A 19,266-nucleotide genomic window follows, 5' to 3' on the forward strand; every position below is an offset into this window, starting at 1 on the left:
TTTGTTTAAAAAGGTACTAGCTATTAGAATAGAAATAATACCTCCACCGAGTAATGTGTATCCATCTATTTAACAGTGCATTTTATCTAACTGCAGTTAGTAAACCAGGTTCAACCAAATAACCACATGCTACCTATGTCAATGCCAGAACTAGGAAAGAGAAAAAGGTAAGCCGAAATACAACACGCAAAAAAAGAAAGATGACCACCATAATTTGTATGATCAGTTTTATTGGCAGATATTGGCTTCAATAGGCTAGTGGTTGTGATTTCAGTCAACACAGATCTCAGTTGTCGACCTCCTGCATGTCCTAGGGGACCATTAGTATTCTAATGCTAAGAGAATACAAAGCAATAACATATATAGACCACAAGTCAGATGCAATATTTTTAGTCTCTCTTTTTTCCCACTTTGTATTTGTTTTGAAATACTTTGACTCTTTTTATCTTCGAGTCTGGACTGGACCAACCTCTTCAAGTCAGGATTTAAGTCAGACCCTGCGTTTTTATTTGTGTGTGAAGATAAAAGCTGCTCAACATCGTTTTGCCAGAATTATACATTTGGCAGTTCTCAAAGCAGGTCTTGGGTGGCCTGGATGGATCACCCAAAATGGTCACCTGGTTTAAGGCACTGTCTTAAAGCACTGTTGGACACTAGCAACGGGGTCTTAAAGAGGGTTGCATGCCCTGAGAAGTGTAATGTAAGCCCTTTGTTTGCAGCTCGTAACTTCGGTGATGATGTACAATCAACCCAAGTCCTTTGCAACAGTAGCAGTTTGTCAATGTGGATCCCTATTTGGCTGCCATTCCAGTGTTACAGACATACAGCTGTTTCTGTACTGCTGTTAAATACCAATATCAGAGTTCCTCTTAGTTTGCAAGGATTCACTCCAATTGTATTGCAATCCTGATATGCACTTGGCTGTGAATGGATGGCTAGGTCATTGTATTTAAACACTAGGCCTATAGTACGCTGAGATTTTTCCTTCACTGACTTTTAGCTGAAATTTGGGTGAGGGGCAGGTATGTGGAGTATGTCTTTCTCTCAAAAGAGATGCTAAAAAGTACAATTCAAAACAATTTGACAAAGCAATATGCTACACATAGTGACATAAAATGATCATTAGAAAAATATAATGAAAACACTTTTTTTTAAAGAACAAAAAAGGTATATTAGTAACACTAATTGCTCAGTATGGCTATTGATTTAAACTAGCTATGGCGAGTGAGTGACAGTTCGGCACGCATACATATATTTTATGCCTTAAACAGAAATTAAACAAACTTTAATGTCGGATCACAGTTCATAAAGTTGAAAAGTACCCCAAAGGATTGTTAGTAGAGGTGTAAGGGGGAAGTCTTTAGACACAGATGAGAGAAAGCTATCATTAAAATAAAAGCAAAAATGCAAGGTGTTTTTCAGAGATTAGGGTCTGTAAATTAATAGCAGACTTTTCTGAAATTCTGAAATTCTGAAACTTTGGAACAATATCCTAGTTTACTGTTTCAGGAAAGTTAGCTTGCTAGCTTGAATCTCCTTTGTGAAATGCCCCTCTGCTCAGATGAATATTCACTTCAGATTCGGATTGAAATATATATTTACATTTTTTTGTGGTAGCATTACTGTGCAAGTGTTACTGGAATCAAAATAGACTTCTGCCATAGTCAAACAGTGGTCATTATGTTCATGCAATTTAGCTCATAAGCTGCTAGATAGGCCACAGTACATGTTAGTAAGGCCTCTATTCAATCAGATCTGCTTTAGCCGACATCCGAACAGCAGTTGTTTTTGCGGTGTTGTGGGTGGAACTGTGTTAGAGCTGTCAAATCCACAAGTGGCTCCTGGCATTATACCTAAAGCGGATGTTGCCATTGGCTGCACGGAGTAGAATTAAGAGAAATCCTTTGTAGTCTTGTTTCCGGGTTCAAACACTGGAATGTGAGACGTAATCGACACCTTGATTAGGGTGATAGAAATCCTCATTTCATTGAATGATTTTCAGTTAGAACATTATTTCTATGTAGCCTACAATTTTAATGCGAGTGGGACGGTTGTAGCTTTGCAACAATGATCAAGACCAGCTGCTCACCGATTTGACAGCTCTAATGCAGTTCCACCTCCAACACCGCCAAAACAACCGCTATATAGATGTTGGCTAAAGCGGATCTGATTGAATCTAGCCCTTAGAAGATGTAACTCATTCAGTCCATTTCAACCATAGTGCCGTGTTATTATATGACCAACATTTTGTATAACTAAAAATGCTATTGTTATATTATATGGGCAACATATTACATGACTGAAAATGTTAAGGAATAACACTTGTTTCAGCTTACAAAATAGTTTTGGATCGTTGCAGTATGAAAAATGAGATTTTACAGTATTCATTAAAAAACAATTATCACAGTATTGGTAAGCTGATGCTACTTCATGCAAATTAAGTCCTGACATGGATCTTTTGTTTATTGGTGGAATTGTTGTTGTCATTGTTGTTTTTCATTTATGGTTATATGGGTTTGGTGCTCAGGGCTAAGCCCTTTCCTCTTCACTGCTGGCCCTTGAAGCAGTAGACGCCAAAGAGCTTTTGCTTCTTGTCGGGGAATCCCACAAAGCGCACAGCCGCCTCTGTCGGGCTGCAGTTCCTGCGGGGTCTGGAGATGGGGTAGCGGACACTGCCGTCAGCCAGCCAGCCAGAGTCGCAGCGGTCATAGCCATTCAGCTTCCATGCAGCATACATCTGGCCCACCTTGGCAATCTCAGCTCCGTCATCCTGGCATGCCTGAGCAGCCTCGTTGAACGTTAGCTTGTCGGGCTGCACCAGCCAGTAGAAGCGGCCTGAGGTCAGAGAGGGGAAGACGGCCAAAGGAAAACAGAGGATTTTGGTTGGGTTGCCTCATTTTAAAGAGAGGTCAATTAGATATGCTGATGAACTCTTCCCTAATGTAATGTATGTCTATCTATTTCTACTACTTTTGTTCAAATAATAGATACTGCATGTCCAATGTCTACCTAAAAAACAACCATATAAAGCAGACACAAACTCACCGTTGACGGCAGAGGTGAAGCAGAAGACATCATAACGGCTCTTGGACTTGTCACGCTGGCCGTAGCTCCTCAGGCCCGCACCGGAGTTGACTCCTCCACAGGCCCGTCTGGGGTTGGTTATGGGGTACTGCACGGAGCCGTCGTTCAGCCAACCGGCATTGCACCAGTCAAGGCCACTCCTCCAGGCCCCGTAGAGCTGATCGAAGGAGGCCACCACAGAGTCCTGGTCCAGGCAAGCCTGCTCAGCATCGTGGAAGTTGAGGTTGTATCGGCCCAGCCGTGGGGAGTAAGGGAACACCACACCTGCGAATGAGCAAGGAGCTGGGGTTAATATCATAGTTAATTTGGCTCTTAGGCTAAATGGAGCACCCATTCAGGAAAATGCCAACTGAACTCACTATTTATTGTAAGACAACTATTAGCGAGTCGGAATCAATTGTTATCCTTTTTATGACATGTACTTTTTAAAATGTGTCCTTATGTGAATGTTTCTTAATTGAATCACCACAGTGGATAGAAACCCATTGCATAGTTATGCATGTTATATTAATACAGTTCATGGAAATCTACCGTAAATTAAAACATACAGACACACATAAAACACGGTATATCACAGCATACTCTAGGAGAGGAATATTACTCTAACACAACATAACACACAACACATCTGAATACAGATACATTTGGATTTATGTTTTACACACTCATCCTCCTGTGGGTTTGCAGACCCAGCCAGCCAGTAGGATGAAGAATGTGTGTGGTCCTTGGGTCTAGACTGGACCAGTCATGAGGGATTGGGGGTTTCTGACATACTTTCTGATAGTATATGTTAGTGAGTGTAAGCTATTGCTGTTCTTGGTCCTGCAGCTCCTGGTGAGTGATAAAAGAGCAGCCGCCTTCAGAGAGGATTCAGACTTCGCTAACTGATTCATTTTGTGGTATTCTGCCCCTCAGCAGGGAAGGAAGATTCATCTCACTCTGTTTACGTTTTAATTAGGCTGTAACAGCCAAGCTAGCAAATACGTTAGGCCAGCACAAGACTCCAAAGCACTATAATACAAAGTACAATCATCAACTGTGTCCAGCAAATGGAACCTCTGGTGTCAATCATTTGGTGGTCCAGTTATGTGATTTTACAGCTGTAAAACAGCCTCTTAGGTATTATGGTTATGTAATTGAATTAATTCCCTTAACTCAGACTTTGCTGGTCCACTCCTCTATTGTCCTGACCAGTATTTTATGTGTCCGGCCTCCAAGCAAATGTAATCCCTTGTACATGTGAAATTTTGTCCAGTCTGGCTCAGTTGGTAGAGCATGGCACTTGCAATGCCAGGGTTGTGGGTTCAATTCCCACGGGGAACCAGTATGAATATGTATTGACTCACTACTGTGACTCACTCTGGGTAAGAGTCTGCTAAATGCCTAAAATGTAAAATTCTGTGAGGGAAAGGTGGCTGTTGTTGACATACTGTTTAGGAGATGCAATGTTCTTGGAAAGCGGCAGGTAGCCTAGTGGTTAGAGTGTTGGACTAGTAACTGAAAGGTTGCAAGATTGAATCCCCGAGCTGACAAGGTAAAAATTTGTCCTTCTGCCCCTGAACAAGACACTTAACCTACTGTTCCTAGGCCATCATTGAAAATAAGAATTTGTTCTTAACGGACTTGCCTTGTTAAATAAAGGTAAAAATAAAAAAGCACTGAATTGGACTTCAACAGCACTTCTTCATCTCTTGTTAATGTACTTTGTGTCACTGCTAGCTAACAGAGAGGGTGGCATTTGGCCCTTGGTGGTTAAGAAACAACTAAGAGTCGATAAAGCAAAAACAATCCCCTGTAACACATTAGATTGTTGCATCTGTAGTTTCATCTTTTACACAAGCCTGCACCCCATGGTAGCCTAAGTAGCTGAGTGCTTGACTGTCAGATATATACAGCTGCAAACAAGATAACATTTAATTGGATTACTATGAGGGAAAATCACAACCAGCACTGAGGCTTTTCATTGGGCATGACTTTGTTCCAATGTTAACAATAGACAGTCATTCCAGCCTGCTTTCATTATGGCCAGCTTGCTAGCTTTTCTCTGATAAAGATCCCTTTTCTTAAACTGGGGCAAAATCTGCTCAGGCGGTCTTGGCCCAGATGGGAACTATGACCGTGTAATAGTATTCAATACATTCAGGCGGACTCAGTTTTATGAATAGAATGTAAAAAAAGGTCGTATTTGTGCCACATATGAAAAGGAAGAACAGGACTCCTTTCACGATTATGCAAATAGTACTGTATCAGCAAGGAGGATGTTTGGATCGATGCGGAGTGGGATTAATTCAGATGGAAAATGTGTTTTCATGTACTGCAGTGTAAGGCTGTGTGAATATAACCAGCACAAACTCTGAAAAATGAACAAAAGCTGTCTTCTTTTTTGTCTTTTGTCTTTCTACACATAAATCAATATAATGGTGGTGAGGTGTTGAAAATAAGGAAACAGGCTCTGGTCTTGAAACCATTATTTCTTGGCTCTGGTCTTGAAACCATTCATTTCTACCAAACAGTAGTTTATGGGTAGGGTCATGAAAACCTCCTGTCCTTATTGACAGGGTAACAAAAGTACAACAACACCATAAAGACACAACAGTGAAGACAAAATTAAATGGAGGGTGGTGACGTGATGTGCGGGATGATGAGATGAGATGGCCATCGCTGAGCCGGAGAAGGAAGTAAAAAGATAAAGATTTACCATCACTGTAGCCTACACTACCTTGCACCTCCAAGGTAACCTCATGAAGGACATCCTCCATGCCATCAATGACCTCACAACGGAACTTTCCCATGTCGTCCAGGGACACGTCACTGATGAGCAGTGAGGCATCATCATCGTCGGCCTCCAGCAGGCGGACACGGCCCAGGAAGCTGCCGTAGCTCTTCTTGTGGAAGCCCATGGACACCAGCACATCTTCCTCCAGTGACTCATCCGCAGACAGCTTGGTCCACTTGATCCTCATGCCCACGCGGCCGAAGGACATCCCATGCTGGCGGTGGAGCCGGCATGGTAGAGTGATGTTGGAGCCGCGACTGGCAAACACACGGTTCTGATCACCAAGTTCAGTCTCTGGGAAGGACAAGAAAAGGTGTAGTGTAAGTCAAGATTTACTAAATCATCAGAAGAATACAGTAGAATACGTAACAAAGTTGTATTAACTTCGTCCAAGCGACGGTTGAGCTAACGTAGGCTAATGCGATTAGCATGAGGTTGTAAGTAACAACAAAATTTCCCAGGACATAGGCATATCTGATATTGGCAGAAAGCTTCAATTCTAGTTAATCTGACTGCACTGTCAATTTACAGTAGGTATTACAGTGAAATAATAAAATGCTATTGTTTGAGGAGAGTGCACAGTTTGGAACATGAAAGCCTTCCCTGTAGCTCAGTTGGTAGAGTATGGTGTTTGCAACGCCAGGGTTGTGGGTTCGATTCCCATGGGGGGCCAGCACAGAAAAAAATGTATGAAATTGTATGAAATGTATGCATTCACTACTGTAAGTCGCTCTGGATAAGAACGTCTGCTAAAATGACTAAAATGTAAAAATGTAATGAAAAGTTATTAATAAACAAATTAGGCACATTTGGGCAGTTTTGATACAAACATTTTAACAGGAATGCAATGGTTCAGCTGGGCTGGAATAATACATTATGGCCTTTCTCTTGCATTTCAAAGATGATGGTCCAAAAAAATACAAATGAACGGTTGGTTTTTTCTTTGTATTATCTTTTACCATATCTATTGTGTTAGATTCTCCTACATTCCTTTCACATTTCTATAAACTTCTAAGTGTTTGCGTATCCTTGCTTCAGGGCCTGAGTTACAGGCAGTTAGATTTTGGTATGTCATTTTAGGCGAAAATTGAAAAAAAGGGGCAGATCCTTAAGAGCTTTTAATTACTGGTGTCAGTTCAGACGTGTCACGTCTTTTAATGTTTTGAATTGATTTTAAAGATTGATGTGCGAGGACATACAATTTTACAAGAATCAAGATGGCCCTCAATAATTATGCTTTTGCATGTGTTTGATTGGCAAGCAAAAAAGCAGTAAAAATCTCTGAAAATGCCCCTCTCAACATTGCCTAAAAACACACACACACACAGACACACAGTGGTGTAAAGTACATCTTAAGTATTTTGGGGGGTAATCTGTACTTTACTTTTATTCTGTAAGAATCTTGTGAATTAAGTATATTTTAAAGAAAAACTTTAAGACTTTCACTCAAGTAGTATTTCACTGGTTGACTATCAGTTTTACTTGATTCATGTTCTATTTACTTTTTCTCAAGTATGAATTTTTTTCCCCTTTTTTCTCCCCAATTTCGTGGTATCCAATTGATAGTAGTTACAGTCTTGTCTCATCGCTGCAACTCCCATACGGACTCAGGAGAGGCGAAGGTCAAGAGCCATGCGCCCTCCGAAACACAACCCAACCAAGCCAAGCAAGCCAAGCCGCACTGCTTCTTGACACAATGCCCATCCAACCCAGAAACCAGCCGCACCAATGTGTCGGAGGAAACACCATACACCTGGTGACCTGGTCAGCGTGCACTGCGCCCAGCCCGCCACAGGAGTCAGGCGTCAGCGATGAGTCAAGGATATCCCTGCCAGCCAAACACTCCCTAACCTGAACGACGCTGGGCCAATTGTGCACCGCCCCATGGGCCTCCCGGTTGCGGCAGAGCCTGGACTCAAACCCAGAATCTCTGGTGGCACAGCTAGCACTGCAATGCAGTGCCTTAGACCACTGCGCCACCCGGGAGGCCCTCAAGTATATGATCGAGAGTAAGAGTAAAATAAGCATTTCATGTAGTATATGCAGTGGTAGAAAAAGTACTAATTCGGTAAACTTGAGTAAAAGTCAAGATACAGAAAATGACTGAATTAAAAGTGAAAGTCACCCAGTAAAATACTCCTTGAGTAAAAGCTTTTGTTTTTAAATATACTTAAGTATCAAAAGTAAATGTAATTACTCAAATATACTTAAGTGTCAACAGTAAAAGTAAAATATAGTATAAATCATTTCAAATTCCTTATATTAAGCACACCAGACAGCACAATTCAATTTTTTTATTTGTATATATGGATAGCCAGGGGCACACTCCAACAGTCAGACATCATTTACAAACAAAGCATGTGTGTTTAGTGAGTGCGCCAGAGAGGCAGTAGGATGACCGGGTATGTTCTCTTGATAAGTGTGTGAATTGAACCATTTTCCTGTCCTGCTAACCATTCTAAACATAACGAGTACTTTTGGGTGTCAGGGAAAATGTATGGAGTAAAAAGTACATTATTTTCTTTAGGAATGTACTGAAGTAAAAGTAAAAGTAAAAACATTTTTTAAAGTAGAGGACAGATTCCCCCCCCCCCCCAAAACTACTTTAGTACTTTAAAGTATTTGTACTTAAGTATTTTACACCACTGCCTGTATGTTAGCGTACGTAACATTCTCAAACAAAGCAGAATTTTCACATCCCCTCCCCTTTGAGCAGAGTATGCCTGTAGAAATCATCAGCAGCCTTTGGTAAGAACCAAGTCCCCTTTCGAGTCATAAGCTACTGTAGGTTTCCATCCAATTGGCGACAGATTTAAATGAGAATTTTGTAAAATCTCCATAAAAACAATATGCACATTTTCTCACCAGATATGTGTTTCCATCAAATTGACTTGTTGCAGATAAAAATCTTTGCGTGATGATGTAGTGCACATGAAACTACTTTTTGCAGTTAAATTCCCATGTACCACGTAAAAAATACAAGTTAAAAGGGTTTCCATCTCATTTTCAACTCTACTGGTGGTTTTCTCACACATTTTTTTAGCTTTATATAGCGGGTGTGCCCACTCTGGTATTGGCACGTGCGCCTTAGCCAACAGCGCTATCTGCGTGCTGTTGGCTAGAGCGCAGGTATAGCCTATGTCAGGGGTCTACAACCTTTTCTAGCATGAGAGCTACTTTTTTTTTATTACGTTGCGAGCTACTAGTTTATTTCTAGCTTTCAAAAAGGCACATTGTTCTCTTCTCCTCTCCCCTGCAATTCTTCTCCGGGTCCTTAGTGTACAAGAGAAAGTAGTGCACTATGTTTTCTGTCCCTTTAAAATCTATATAATAAGTGATTATTTTCCCAAATTATGTTTCCTCATTTTTAATTGCTCATCCAGCGAGTGAGGAATGCTATTCCTTGACTACAGCTCAGCGTTCAACACCATAGTGCCCTCAAAGCTCATCACTAAGCTAAGGACCCTGGGAATAAACACCTCCCTCTGCAACTGTATCCTGGACTTCCTGACGGGGCGTCCCTAGGTGGTAAGGGTAGGTAACAACACATCCGCCACACTGATCCTCAACACAGGGGCCCCTCAGGGGTGTGTGTTCAGCCCCCTCCTGTACTCCCTGTTCACCCATGACTGCACGGCCAGGCACGACTCCAACACCATCATTTAATTTGCCGATGACACAACAGTGGGGGCCTGATCACGACAACAACGAGACAGCCTACAGGGAGGTCAGAGACCTGGCCGTGTGGTGCCGAGACAACAACCTCTCCCTCAACGTGATCAAGACAAAGGAGATGATTGTGGACTACATGAAAAAGAGGACCGAGCACGCCCCCATTCTCATCGACGGTGCTGCAGTGGAGCAGGATGAGAGCTTCAAGTTCCTTGGTGTCCACATCACCAACAAACTGGTCCAAGCACACCATGACAGTTGTGAAGCGGGCACGACAAAACCTATTCCCCCTCTGAAGACTGAAAAGATTTGGCATGGGTCCTCAGATCCTCAAAGTTCTACAGCTGCACCATCGAGAGCATCCTGACTGGTTTCATCACCGCCTGGTATGGCAACTGCTCGCCCTCCGACCACAAGGCACAACAGAGGGTAATGCGTATGGCCCAATGCATCACTGGGGCCAAGCTTCCTGCCATCCAGGACCTCTATACCAGGCGGTATCAAAGGAACGCCCTAAACATTTTCAAACTCCAGCCACCCTTGTCATAGACTATTCTCTCTGCTTCTGCACGGCAAGCAGTACTAGAGCACCAAGTCTAGGTCCAAAAGGCTTCACAGCTTCTACCCCCAAGCCATAAGACTTCTGAACAGCTAACCAAATGGCTACCCAGCCTATTTGCATTGACCCCCCAACCCCCATTATTACACTGCTGCTACCCTCAGTTTATTATCTACTGTATGCATAGTCACTTTACCTCTCCTTACATGTACATATTATCTCAATTACCTCAACTAACCTATGCCCCCGCACATTGACTCTGTACCGGCACTCCCTGTATATAGCCTCGTTACCGTTATTTTATTGTTGCTCTTTAATTATTTGTTATTATTCTATTTTCTTATTCATTTATTTATTCCATTTATTTACTAAATATTTCTTAACACTTTTATTTTTTCTTAACTGTATTGTTGGTTAAGGGCTTGTAAGTAAGAATTTCACTGTAAGGTCTACACCAGTTGTATTCGGCGAAAATGTCCATGTACTTTCAGAAGACCCCTGGCCTATATGATGAGATTATTGTTATGGACAATAGAGCAAGATTATTTATATTTTTCAAACTGCAGCAAAGCATCCATTATCATGTTGCCAGAATAAAACCCTCAATATTTTTTGAAAAGGACAATCAAGCTCATCACCTTGTAGTTTCACCACCCTGTGAAGTACATCATAATTTATATTGTCTCTAGCCTAATAAACTGCATGCTTTTCCGACAACTCCATGTGAGTTCCCACAATCTCCCTGATCTCCAGACTCTTCACAACAATATTTGTACATAAAAGCGTTTCCACCGACATCTCTCGCATTCTTAATTTTACTGACATTAAAAGATGCCACCTTGTCTAGTGTATTTTGTTTTGTCAACATTTCGAAAGTTTACGGAAAAACGTTCTGTTTCCAATAGACCTGTAATTACATTTTTTTTCCGACATGTACTTTACTCATAAAAAGGTTGGATAGATATCTGGTTAGTGATCAAATTATGTCAGTAGCTACTAACTAGTGTCCGCAGTCATCCTAGCCAATGTGTAAGCTTAACAAAATAATATGCTTCTCTCTCTCCCGCTTTCCCTTCCTACCTTCTGTGTCTGACTGTCTCTTCTGGTTTCTCTATTCCTCTTTCTCTCCTTCCTTTCCTCTTTTTTTTGTCTCTGTCGGGTTCTCCTTGAGCCACACCAAAGCCATGACTGGAAAAGGGTTCTGCTGTCTCTTCAACGGGCAAAACCTTTTCCATATGTGCCATTTACAGATGCAGGCATCACTACCAGGTACTCCAGGTTAGCAGCCTTCCGCTCTGATCATTTCTCCCCCACACCCCAACTTCCTCCATCCCTGCTTTTCACCCAACCTCTCTAAACCCCATAACCCCATTCTCCCATGCACACAGAGCAAACAGTCGACACGTGGCTCAGTTTAATAGAGTGGCCTATACGTTATCAGTTGCACGCTATCCTGCAGAGGGGTTTAATGAGCAGAAGCTGTGCTGCCTGACAAATGTAATCTCGCCCTATATCCCTAACTCCAACCGCTCTTTCATTTCCTTCCTTTCCTCAGGGCTGCAACTCACTCACCACCATCCCTCCCCTCCATACCCACCCAGACACCTCGCCTCCATGCAGGCAGGCAGGCGCACCAGACGCATGCCAAAGGGTTTACGAGGCAGGGAAAAAAATTCTTAAAAGAATGGGGCATGGAGAGTTTCATGAAGAGGCCCAGTATCTTTGCATGAATTCTCCCTCTGTCACTGGCTTATGACTCACAGCTTCTCTCTGCCTCATAAATTCTGGACTTGGGAAGCCGTTGACTGAAGTTTCATTGGAAACTGAAAGCCCAGAATGACACAATCGCTCCTCATCAAACCGGGAGCGCATGACAACGTCAACGCCAGATGTGACGCCATCCAGGATTTATCCCTCAACGTTTCTGATTCAACAGATACGAGGCAAAATAATAAAGACCTCGTTTGTCTGATTTATAGAAACATTGTTCTAGCGCTCATAAGCCACTGGCTGATGTTTATAATCCCTGAACATATGAGGCTGGGGATGGTGTGTACATGGTAAAGATAAGAGATCTCATAGCGAACAGGAAACACTATGCGGTTGAACGTAAACTAAAAAACCATGTGCAAGGTGACCTCATACAGCACATAGACTGGCCACGTGCATCTGAAACATCAGGAACAGACAGATCCTGTACAAAAAGAATATGCAAAGAATGCCAATGTAAAGATATATTGGTGAACAAAGAATGACATTGTAAAGACATATTGGTGAACTCTTGCACCCAAAAGTGCCTAATTTCAGTAGAGATGTGAGTGTAAGACTGCTCTTTTACCCCTGTCCCTGCTACCTGAGTTACCAGTGGATATATATTGCCCTTGAGGGTATGTGGCCCCAAGTAATATACACTGCACTCATAAAGTGACAGCTTGGCATGTGTATTTAACCACTTGGCAAGCAGCTAAACATTTTTTTCTGTCTGTCATATATCAAGCCTTAGCTTATTTATACAAGGCTATTTCTGTGGGGTCAAGGGTTCCCCCTAATTGTCAGATGTAACGTATGGAAATGGCTCATTAAACCATTACCAACCATTCCCCCCCACATATTTTGTTATGGGTGGGGTGAAAATGAAAGAGAGGACAGAATAAGTAAATGAACACGTGCATGACAATAAAAAGTACAGCAGAAGCCAAGACCTACTGCCATTTTTACGATCATACACAATTCTCTCTCACTCCATAAAAGCTTACAGTACTGCGTTATTGGAAACAGCTGTGTCTTTGAGAGTGTAGCAATGTAGGGCAATAAATGAACAGTAACATCATAATGGAATAAATGAATAGCAACATCATAATGGTCCAACGTTGCCATGCGGCATATATTGTATGTTCGGCATCTACAGAAGTTGAATAATGTTATCCTAACCTTATGTTAACTTTGTGTAATTGTGGTCTTTGAGATGATGAAGGAGCCACAGAGGAAGTTGATTAGTCACTAATTAGCCTATAAGCCTTCATCAGTATGTATACAGAGAGAGAGTATGTTACACAGCTGTAACTACATGTTTATCACTGAGTGAAAAACCACACCAACCCAGGCCTGCTAGACATGCTATCCTTTACAACATCCTACAGCTCTGCACAGCTAGCCTGAATCAATAAGAAGATGGAGTTAACAGGCATAGCTGTGACCAAGGCACACACCTACACACACACCCCTGGCACATGCCCAAAAAACGTCCACTCAATCTCATACACACACACACGCATGCATGTACGAGAGACTGAAAAACAGCTTCTATCTCAAGGCCATCAGACTGTTAAACAGCCATCACTAACATAGAGAGGCTGCTGCCAACATACAGACTCAAATCTCTGGCCACTTTAATAAATGGACTAAATGAAATGTATCACCAGTCACTTTAAATAACGGCACTTTAATAATGTTTACATATCCTACATTACTCATCTCATATGTATATACTGTTCTATACCATCTACTGCATCTTGCCTATGCCGCACGGCCATTGCTATTCTATATATTCATATGCACATATTCTTATTCATCCCTTACATTTGTGTGTATAAGGTCATTTTTGTTGATTTGTTAGATTACTTGTTAGATATTACTGCATTGTCGGAACTAGAAGCACAAGCATTTCGCTACACTCGCATTAACATCTGCTAACCATGTGTATGTTTTTGATTTGATTTGACAAACGTCAACTCCCCCCATATACATTTTTATGTTGCGGGTAACAATTTCATATTTTCTGAAGTCTTTACCAACCAAGGGAAAAGGGAGCAAACCTGATCCCACCTTCCACTTTTACCTTGCAATCCTATTGGACATCATTCCACCTGCCAATCAACATTGTCCATCAAGTTATGTTGTCGTATGCTATTGACGCTACATCCATTGTTCCACGGTAATATATGTATACCTACGAAAATGAGAGGGATCGCCTAGTTAGTGTTGAATGTGCAACATAATGTCCACTTCATGCGCTAAATTATGTAACGAATGTTTCATTAGATTGTAACTTTCCTACAGTAGCCAGCTGACAGCAAACATATCCTTGTACAATAATTTCCCCACTGCAGATAGGCTATAATAGCATATTGATGCATGCATCTATCGAAATGTGATTTATACTCACTCTCCAATTTTTTATTGGGTTAAATCAAATATGCTACTATTAGGCCAACATTTATTAATTGCCTACATTTACAAATCGTTAGACGAATGACAATCATTTACAACATGATGCCAGAGATTTCGTTTGCAAGCCAGGGCCAAATCACCTTCTTTGAGCAAGAAAGAGAATGTGATAATTTTATAAAATAGAAAAGAGTGATAACATTTTTGCATTAAATACCTTACTTCCTGAAAGTTGTGTATTGATTATATACTGTATAGTATGCGTAATGAATGATTATTACTGGCAATCTACAGCTGCAGTGTTTCTCATTGGATTACCACATATAACAGGTTTCCCCAACTGGTGGTTAATTTGGCCCAGTTTTCTGAGCAAAAAAAAACACAAAACAAAACATTTTTTTTTTCGTTGCTTTTTTTTCATTGTTGGACATGAAAGCCTGTAAAAACACTAGGAAATCAACTCCAAGTATCCCCACGGATAATAGAAGGACACGTGATCATATACAAATGTAAGCAAGGTTTGAAATGATTATGTCATTGTCAAATATTATATCTGTTTGGGCTTCTTGTAGTCAATTTGCAGTCTAAAAATAATGTGTAATTATGCTTCAGCCCCCCGACCATCTGCTCAACAAAAATCAGCCCACGGCTGAATCTAGTTGATGATCCCTATCATAAACTTTAACTCACGTAGCCTATTACATTATGGAATAGGCTACGTGAGTGAAAGTTAATGAAGACAAAATAAAGCCAGACGGACACATGGAATTATTTGATTTGGATGGATGGTTGACATGACAGAAAGGTAGGCGGGTGCAACTTTGCTTCAATATTTCTTGAGTGCATAAAAGTTGTGTGTTGTGTCACGCACAGCATTTGGATGGACTCGTGTCAGCTAAAAACCTTATAGCCTATCGCGCATTATATTCCAAAATTCGAACACAAACACACCAGTGACACCATTTAGGTGATAAAATGTTGTGAGCACAGTGTTTCTGATCGGTTCGGCAATTATCGTCTAATGTATTTTTGTGGCTACAATGTCATCTTCAGTCACAGCATTTTCAGCTTGGTTTCCAGAGAAAGGCATTGAAAGAGAGAAATTAAACTAGGCTCCTACTGAGGTCTGATTATGCTTCTGACAACAGGCCTGTAGTAAAAGGTTGGTTGATGTGCTAAAGTCTGATGTATTTTGAAAGCTGCCAGTGACAGTTTTGTGAAGATGAGGAGTTTTCTTGTGCATGTGTTGTTGCATGAGCAGTAAGCCGGGCTGCTGTTTCCTGCTTGCTTGGCAGAGATCCAAAAAAGGTCAAATTGTGAACCGAGACACAAATGTATCACATAAAATGAATATGCCATATCTCACAATCGATTGTGCTTCCCAAATGTTGTATGTTTGCTGTGAAAGAACATTTATTATTTTCATAGATTTGCGTTATTCCACAAAGTTCTATCTAGCGCTGCAGTGACAGGGGGGCTGAATAACCTTGTGACATAGCTCTAGCTCTACCTCGCTCTCGCTGAGTGAGAGAGTTGCACACTGTGATAAACAGTCCAACAATGAGTAAGAAATATTTAGGCACAGACATATTTCAGCAATGTGTCGTTATTCCCCTTTAATTCAAACACCATAATGTATACAATACTGTACCAACATCACAGCCCCCTCCTAACGCAGCCCCAAAGAAAACCTGCCAAACTAGCCTGGTCCTAAGCCCCTTCCCAAGCACCAACTACATCCAAGCCCCAGCCCCAGCCCTGCCTGAGTCCATTTCAAAGTCCCAGCCCCAGCTCTGTCCAAGCCCCAGCCTCAGCTAGCCACAGAGTTAACAGATCATTACATCAGTTGGGAGGGAGAGTAATTTGGACAGTGTTCAGCACAGGGCTCTATAGTTTGGCTGTGGCTGTTCATCTTAACTTCCTTTCTGTCAGAATGCATGTACTACTGAGGATTTTCACAGGCTCAGAGGGCCTGGGTGAGTCTGTGGAGCAGGCACCGCCCCTTGCAAAAGTGTGAATTAAAATGTCTTCTCCATATGGTTAGTATGAAGATCTACTGTATAAAGTAGGGCTGGGTGCCGGCTACACAACTCTGTGTTGTTTGTGTCGCACTGCTTTGCTCTATCTTGGCCAGGTCATAGTTGTAAATGAGAACTTGTTATCAACTGGCCTACCTGGTTAAACAAAGGTTAAATATATATATATTTTTAAATAAACATGCACACACTTCTGACATCATCAGGCCACAGGAGTAGAACAAACGTTTACACAGACAGACAGAACAGCAGCATCTCATCTACAGACTCTGAGGAAGTGTATTTTTTTGCCTTTTGCCAGGCTTTCTCTCTCTACCATGATAGAGCTAGCTGCCCACTGCTGGCTTGCTTCTGAAGCTAAGCAGGGTTGGTCCTGGATGGGAGACCAGATGCTGCTGGAAGTGGTGTTGGAGGGCCAGTAGGAGGCACTCTTTCCTCTGGTCTAAAAAATATCCCAATGCCCCAGGGCACTGCTCTGTGTAGGGTGCTGTCTTTTGGATGGGATGTTAAACGGGTGTCCTGACTCTCTGAGGTCATGAAAGATCCCATTGCACTTATTGTAAGAGTAGGGGTGTTAACCCCGGTGTCCTGGCTAAATTCCCAATCTGGCCCTCATACCATCATGGCCATCTAATCATCCCCAGCTTACAATTGGCTCATTCATCCCCCTCCTCTCCCCTGAAATTATTCCTCAGGTTGTTGCTGTAAATGAGAATGTGTTCTCAGTCAACTTACCTGGTAAAATAACGGTAAAATAAATAAATAAAAACATGCTGAAACTCAAATCCCCTGAGTCAGCCTACAGGACTGGACAAATTCATTCAAATACTCTTCACTTTGTACATTGAGACTCTAGTTTGAGCTTGAACCATATGTTTCCCAGTGGTATTGTCCTATTGCATTTGACAGTAAGATATCTCACAGTATTTGGTGTAGGCCAGAGGTGCTATTTAAGTTAAACTCAATTGTGTAGCTTGAGCAGGTGCAATCTGAAAATGTTCCCCTCCAATCTTCCACTTCTCACTTCCTCCTAATAAATACATTGTAAAGGAACTAAAAAGGCCAAGTGGTCCAATTGTAGACATAATAATCAATTATCTACAGTTTATTTCTGAACAATTCTGAACTAGAACCCAATTTGAGCTACAATGAAGACGGACACATTTTCATTATAAAAATAGTAGTTTGGTCCATATGCAGTGTAAAACCGTTAGTTTGTGATGTGTGGAAGCAAGCCATTGGGAGTGACAGGCTGATTTATGCTCAGCCAGTGGCAAGCCGTAAACCGTTAGTCATTGAGTCAGTCGTGAGTCAGACTGTGAATGGCATCCCAGAGAGGGTTCTGTTACCAACCACTAAAATGACTCTGCTGTTATATTAGTGTATGGTCCCACTTTACTGAGGCCTCATGGCATGCACATGCACACCCCTGCACGAAAACACACACACACACACATGCACAACCCCACAGAGACACATCACACAGACACACACACTTACCTGCTGCATAGACTGGTGTAGAAGCAGTGCTGTTGGTATCACTGTACACACTGCTGGCCAGGGTCAGAGAAAGCAAAGCGGTGCAAAGCAGAGCTATCATTTTCTCTTTCTTTTTTTCACACCAAGGGGCCTCTTCACTGGAAATGCAAAGAAATTCAAAATTAAATGTCACACTAATTAGCTCGGTAGCAAATGTAGCAGAATCAAGAGTTCTTTGTTTTCTTTCTTTCTTTCTTTCTTTTATGAGGTGTGCCAGTAACCCTGGTGCAGCAGCCGCCGGTAGTGCTACTGGAAAGTTTGGGCTCCTTAGAGGTCCACACAAGTGCCTTTTATTGTAGCCCAGCATGGCTGAGACCACTCCCCCTCAGAGGGAGAGAGCCCATCATCCTGGCTCTCCTCCACCTCCCCACAATGTTAGGTGTCTCCACGCTGGTATCCACGAGGAGCAGAAAAGGTACACTATATTGTCCTCAAAGTGTCCCTCAGGAGAGTCCACTGAACAAAGAAACATATTCACAAATATTTGTATTGTGTCCCTTCAGGTCCAAAGCAACAAAAAAAATACCTTTATCCACTCATTTTAATTACTTTCTGCTTTTTGGTGATCATTTTGTTCCTGTGACCACAATGCTGCTTCTTCCATGTTCTTTGTAGCGAGACTGCAGCACAACCTAAACTATTATAGTACTTTTACTATGGCTGTAAGTCCTGCTGTAATGTTTTACCTCCGCAACTGAAATACAAGCACCTTTCCAGTTGAGAGGGGGGAAAGCATAATCTTAAATAGAGACTGCACCTGCCTGGGGTTTGTGTTGGGGTGTGTGAAGCCCTCCATGTGATTTTACCTGCTCTTTCTTTGCAGCTCTTGCTGACATTTCATTTATTTCTACATCCAGTGATGATGCAAGCACCTAAAACCTGCCCGACTGCAAATCTGTGCAGTGCACCCAAAGTTCCCCTCACTGCAAATCCCTCTCCTTGCCTTCACGTTCTTTATTTTCCCCTATTCCCCTCCTTTCTTTGGTTTCTCAGTCTAACCTTCTCTGTACAGTGAAAGCCTATTTTCATGTCCAACCATTTAAAGTTGTTCTATGGCAGATGTGTGCAATAATAACTGACTAGATTGGGACACTATACGTAGATAGTGCACTCTTCAATGAAGAGGACTCCACATTTAAACTCTAATCTGGAAACCTCTTCAGGTCTTTCTGAACTGATTCGATAGGGCTGCTTAGGCTATTCCAGGGTATGGCGGGTGAGGGGTGTGAGGAGGGGGAGTGTGTGGTCTGTCTTAATCATTTTCTCAGCCGTCTGGATGGTCCTTGAGTGACGGCAGCACTAGGACGGAGGAACAAACCAGAGATTGTGCCCTGGGCCCCTCGATCACAAGAGTTGTTACAGCTGGGGAAATTCAAACATTTTATATTTTTTTCTCTCGGTCTATCTCTCTATATTTTTTTAAACACCCTGAG

General features: G+C 41.9%; 1 protein-coding gene across 2 annotated transcripts; it reads right to left on the minus strand.

The window, feature by feature from the left end:
* Positions 1–212: 212 nt before the first annotated feature.
* On the minus strand, positions 213–18,111 carry LOC106580142 (hyaluronan and proteoglycan link protein 1-like). 2 transcript variants are annotated; one of them, XM_014160863.2, is made up of 4 exons: positions 17,795–18,111; positions 5,804–6,154; positions 3,046–3,348; positions 213–2,835 (listed from the first exon to the last, which is right to left on the minus strand). In XM_014160863.2, exons 1-4 carry the CDS (start codon positions 17,892–17,894, stop codon positions 2,546–2,548), a joined length of 1,044 nt encoding a protein of 347 aa, XP_014016338.1. In that variant the 5' UTR covers positions 17,895–18,111; the 3' UTR covers positions 213–2,545. The 2 variants fall into 2 exon arrangements, with proteins under 2 accessions (XP_014016338.1, XP_014016337.1); XM_014160862.2 differs by having other exon boundaries at positions 5,783–6,154; positions 17,795–18,109.
* Between the last annotated feature and the right edge of the window lie 1,155 nt (positions 18,112–19,266).

This window comes from Salmo salar, chromosome ssa20, assembly GCF_905237065.1.
Source record: "Salmo salar chromosome ssa20, Ssal_v3.1, whole genome shotgun sequence".
Taxonomy (NCBI): domain Eukaryota; kingdom Metazoa; phylum Chordata; class Actinopteri; order Salmoniformes; family Salmonidae; genus Salmo; species Salmo salar.

Bases quoted from the DNA above. Each gene is read 5' to 3' on its own strand.
- LOC106580142 (XM_014160862.2), bottom strand. From the start codon at position 17,894: ATGATAGCTCTGCTTTGCACCGCTTTGCTTTCTCTGACCCTGGCCAGC. The intron at 3,349-5,782 runs GTAAATCTTTAT...GCTCATTCGCAG, and splicing joins TAGTGTAGGCTACAGTGATG to GTGTGGTGTTCCCTTACTCC. The intron at 2,836-3,045 runs GTGAGTTTGTGT...CTCTGACCTCAG, and splicing joins CTTCACCTCTGCCGTCAACG to GCCGCTTCTACTGGCTGGTG.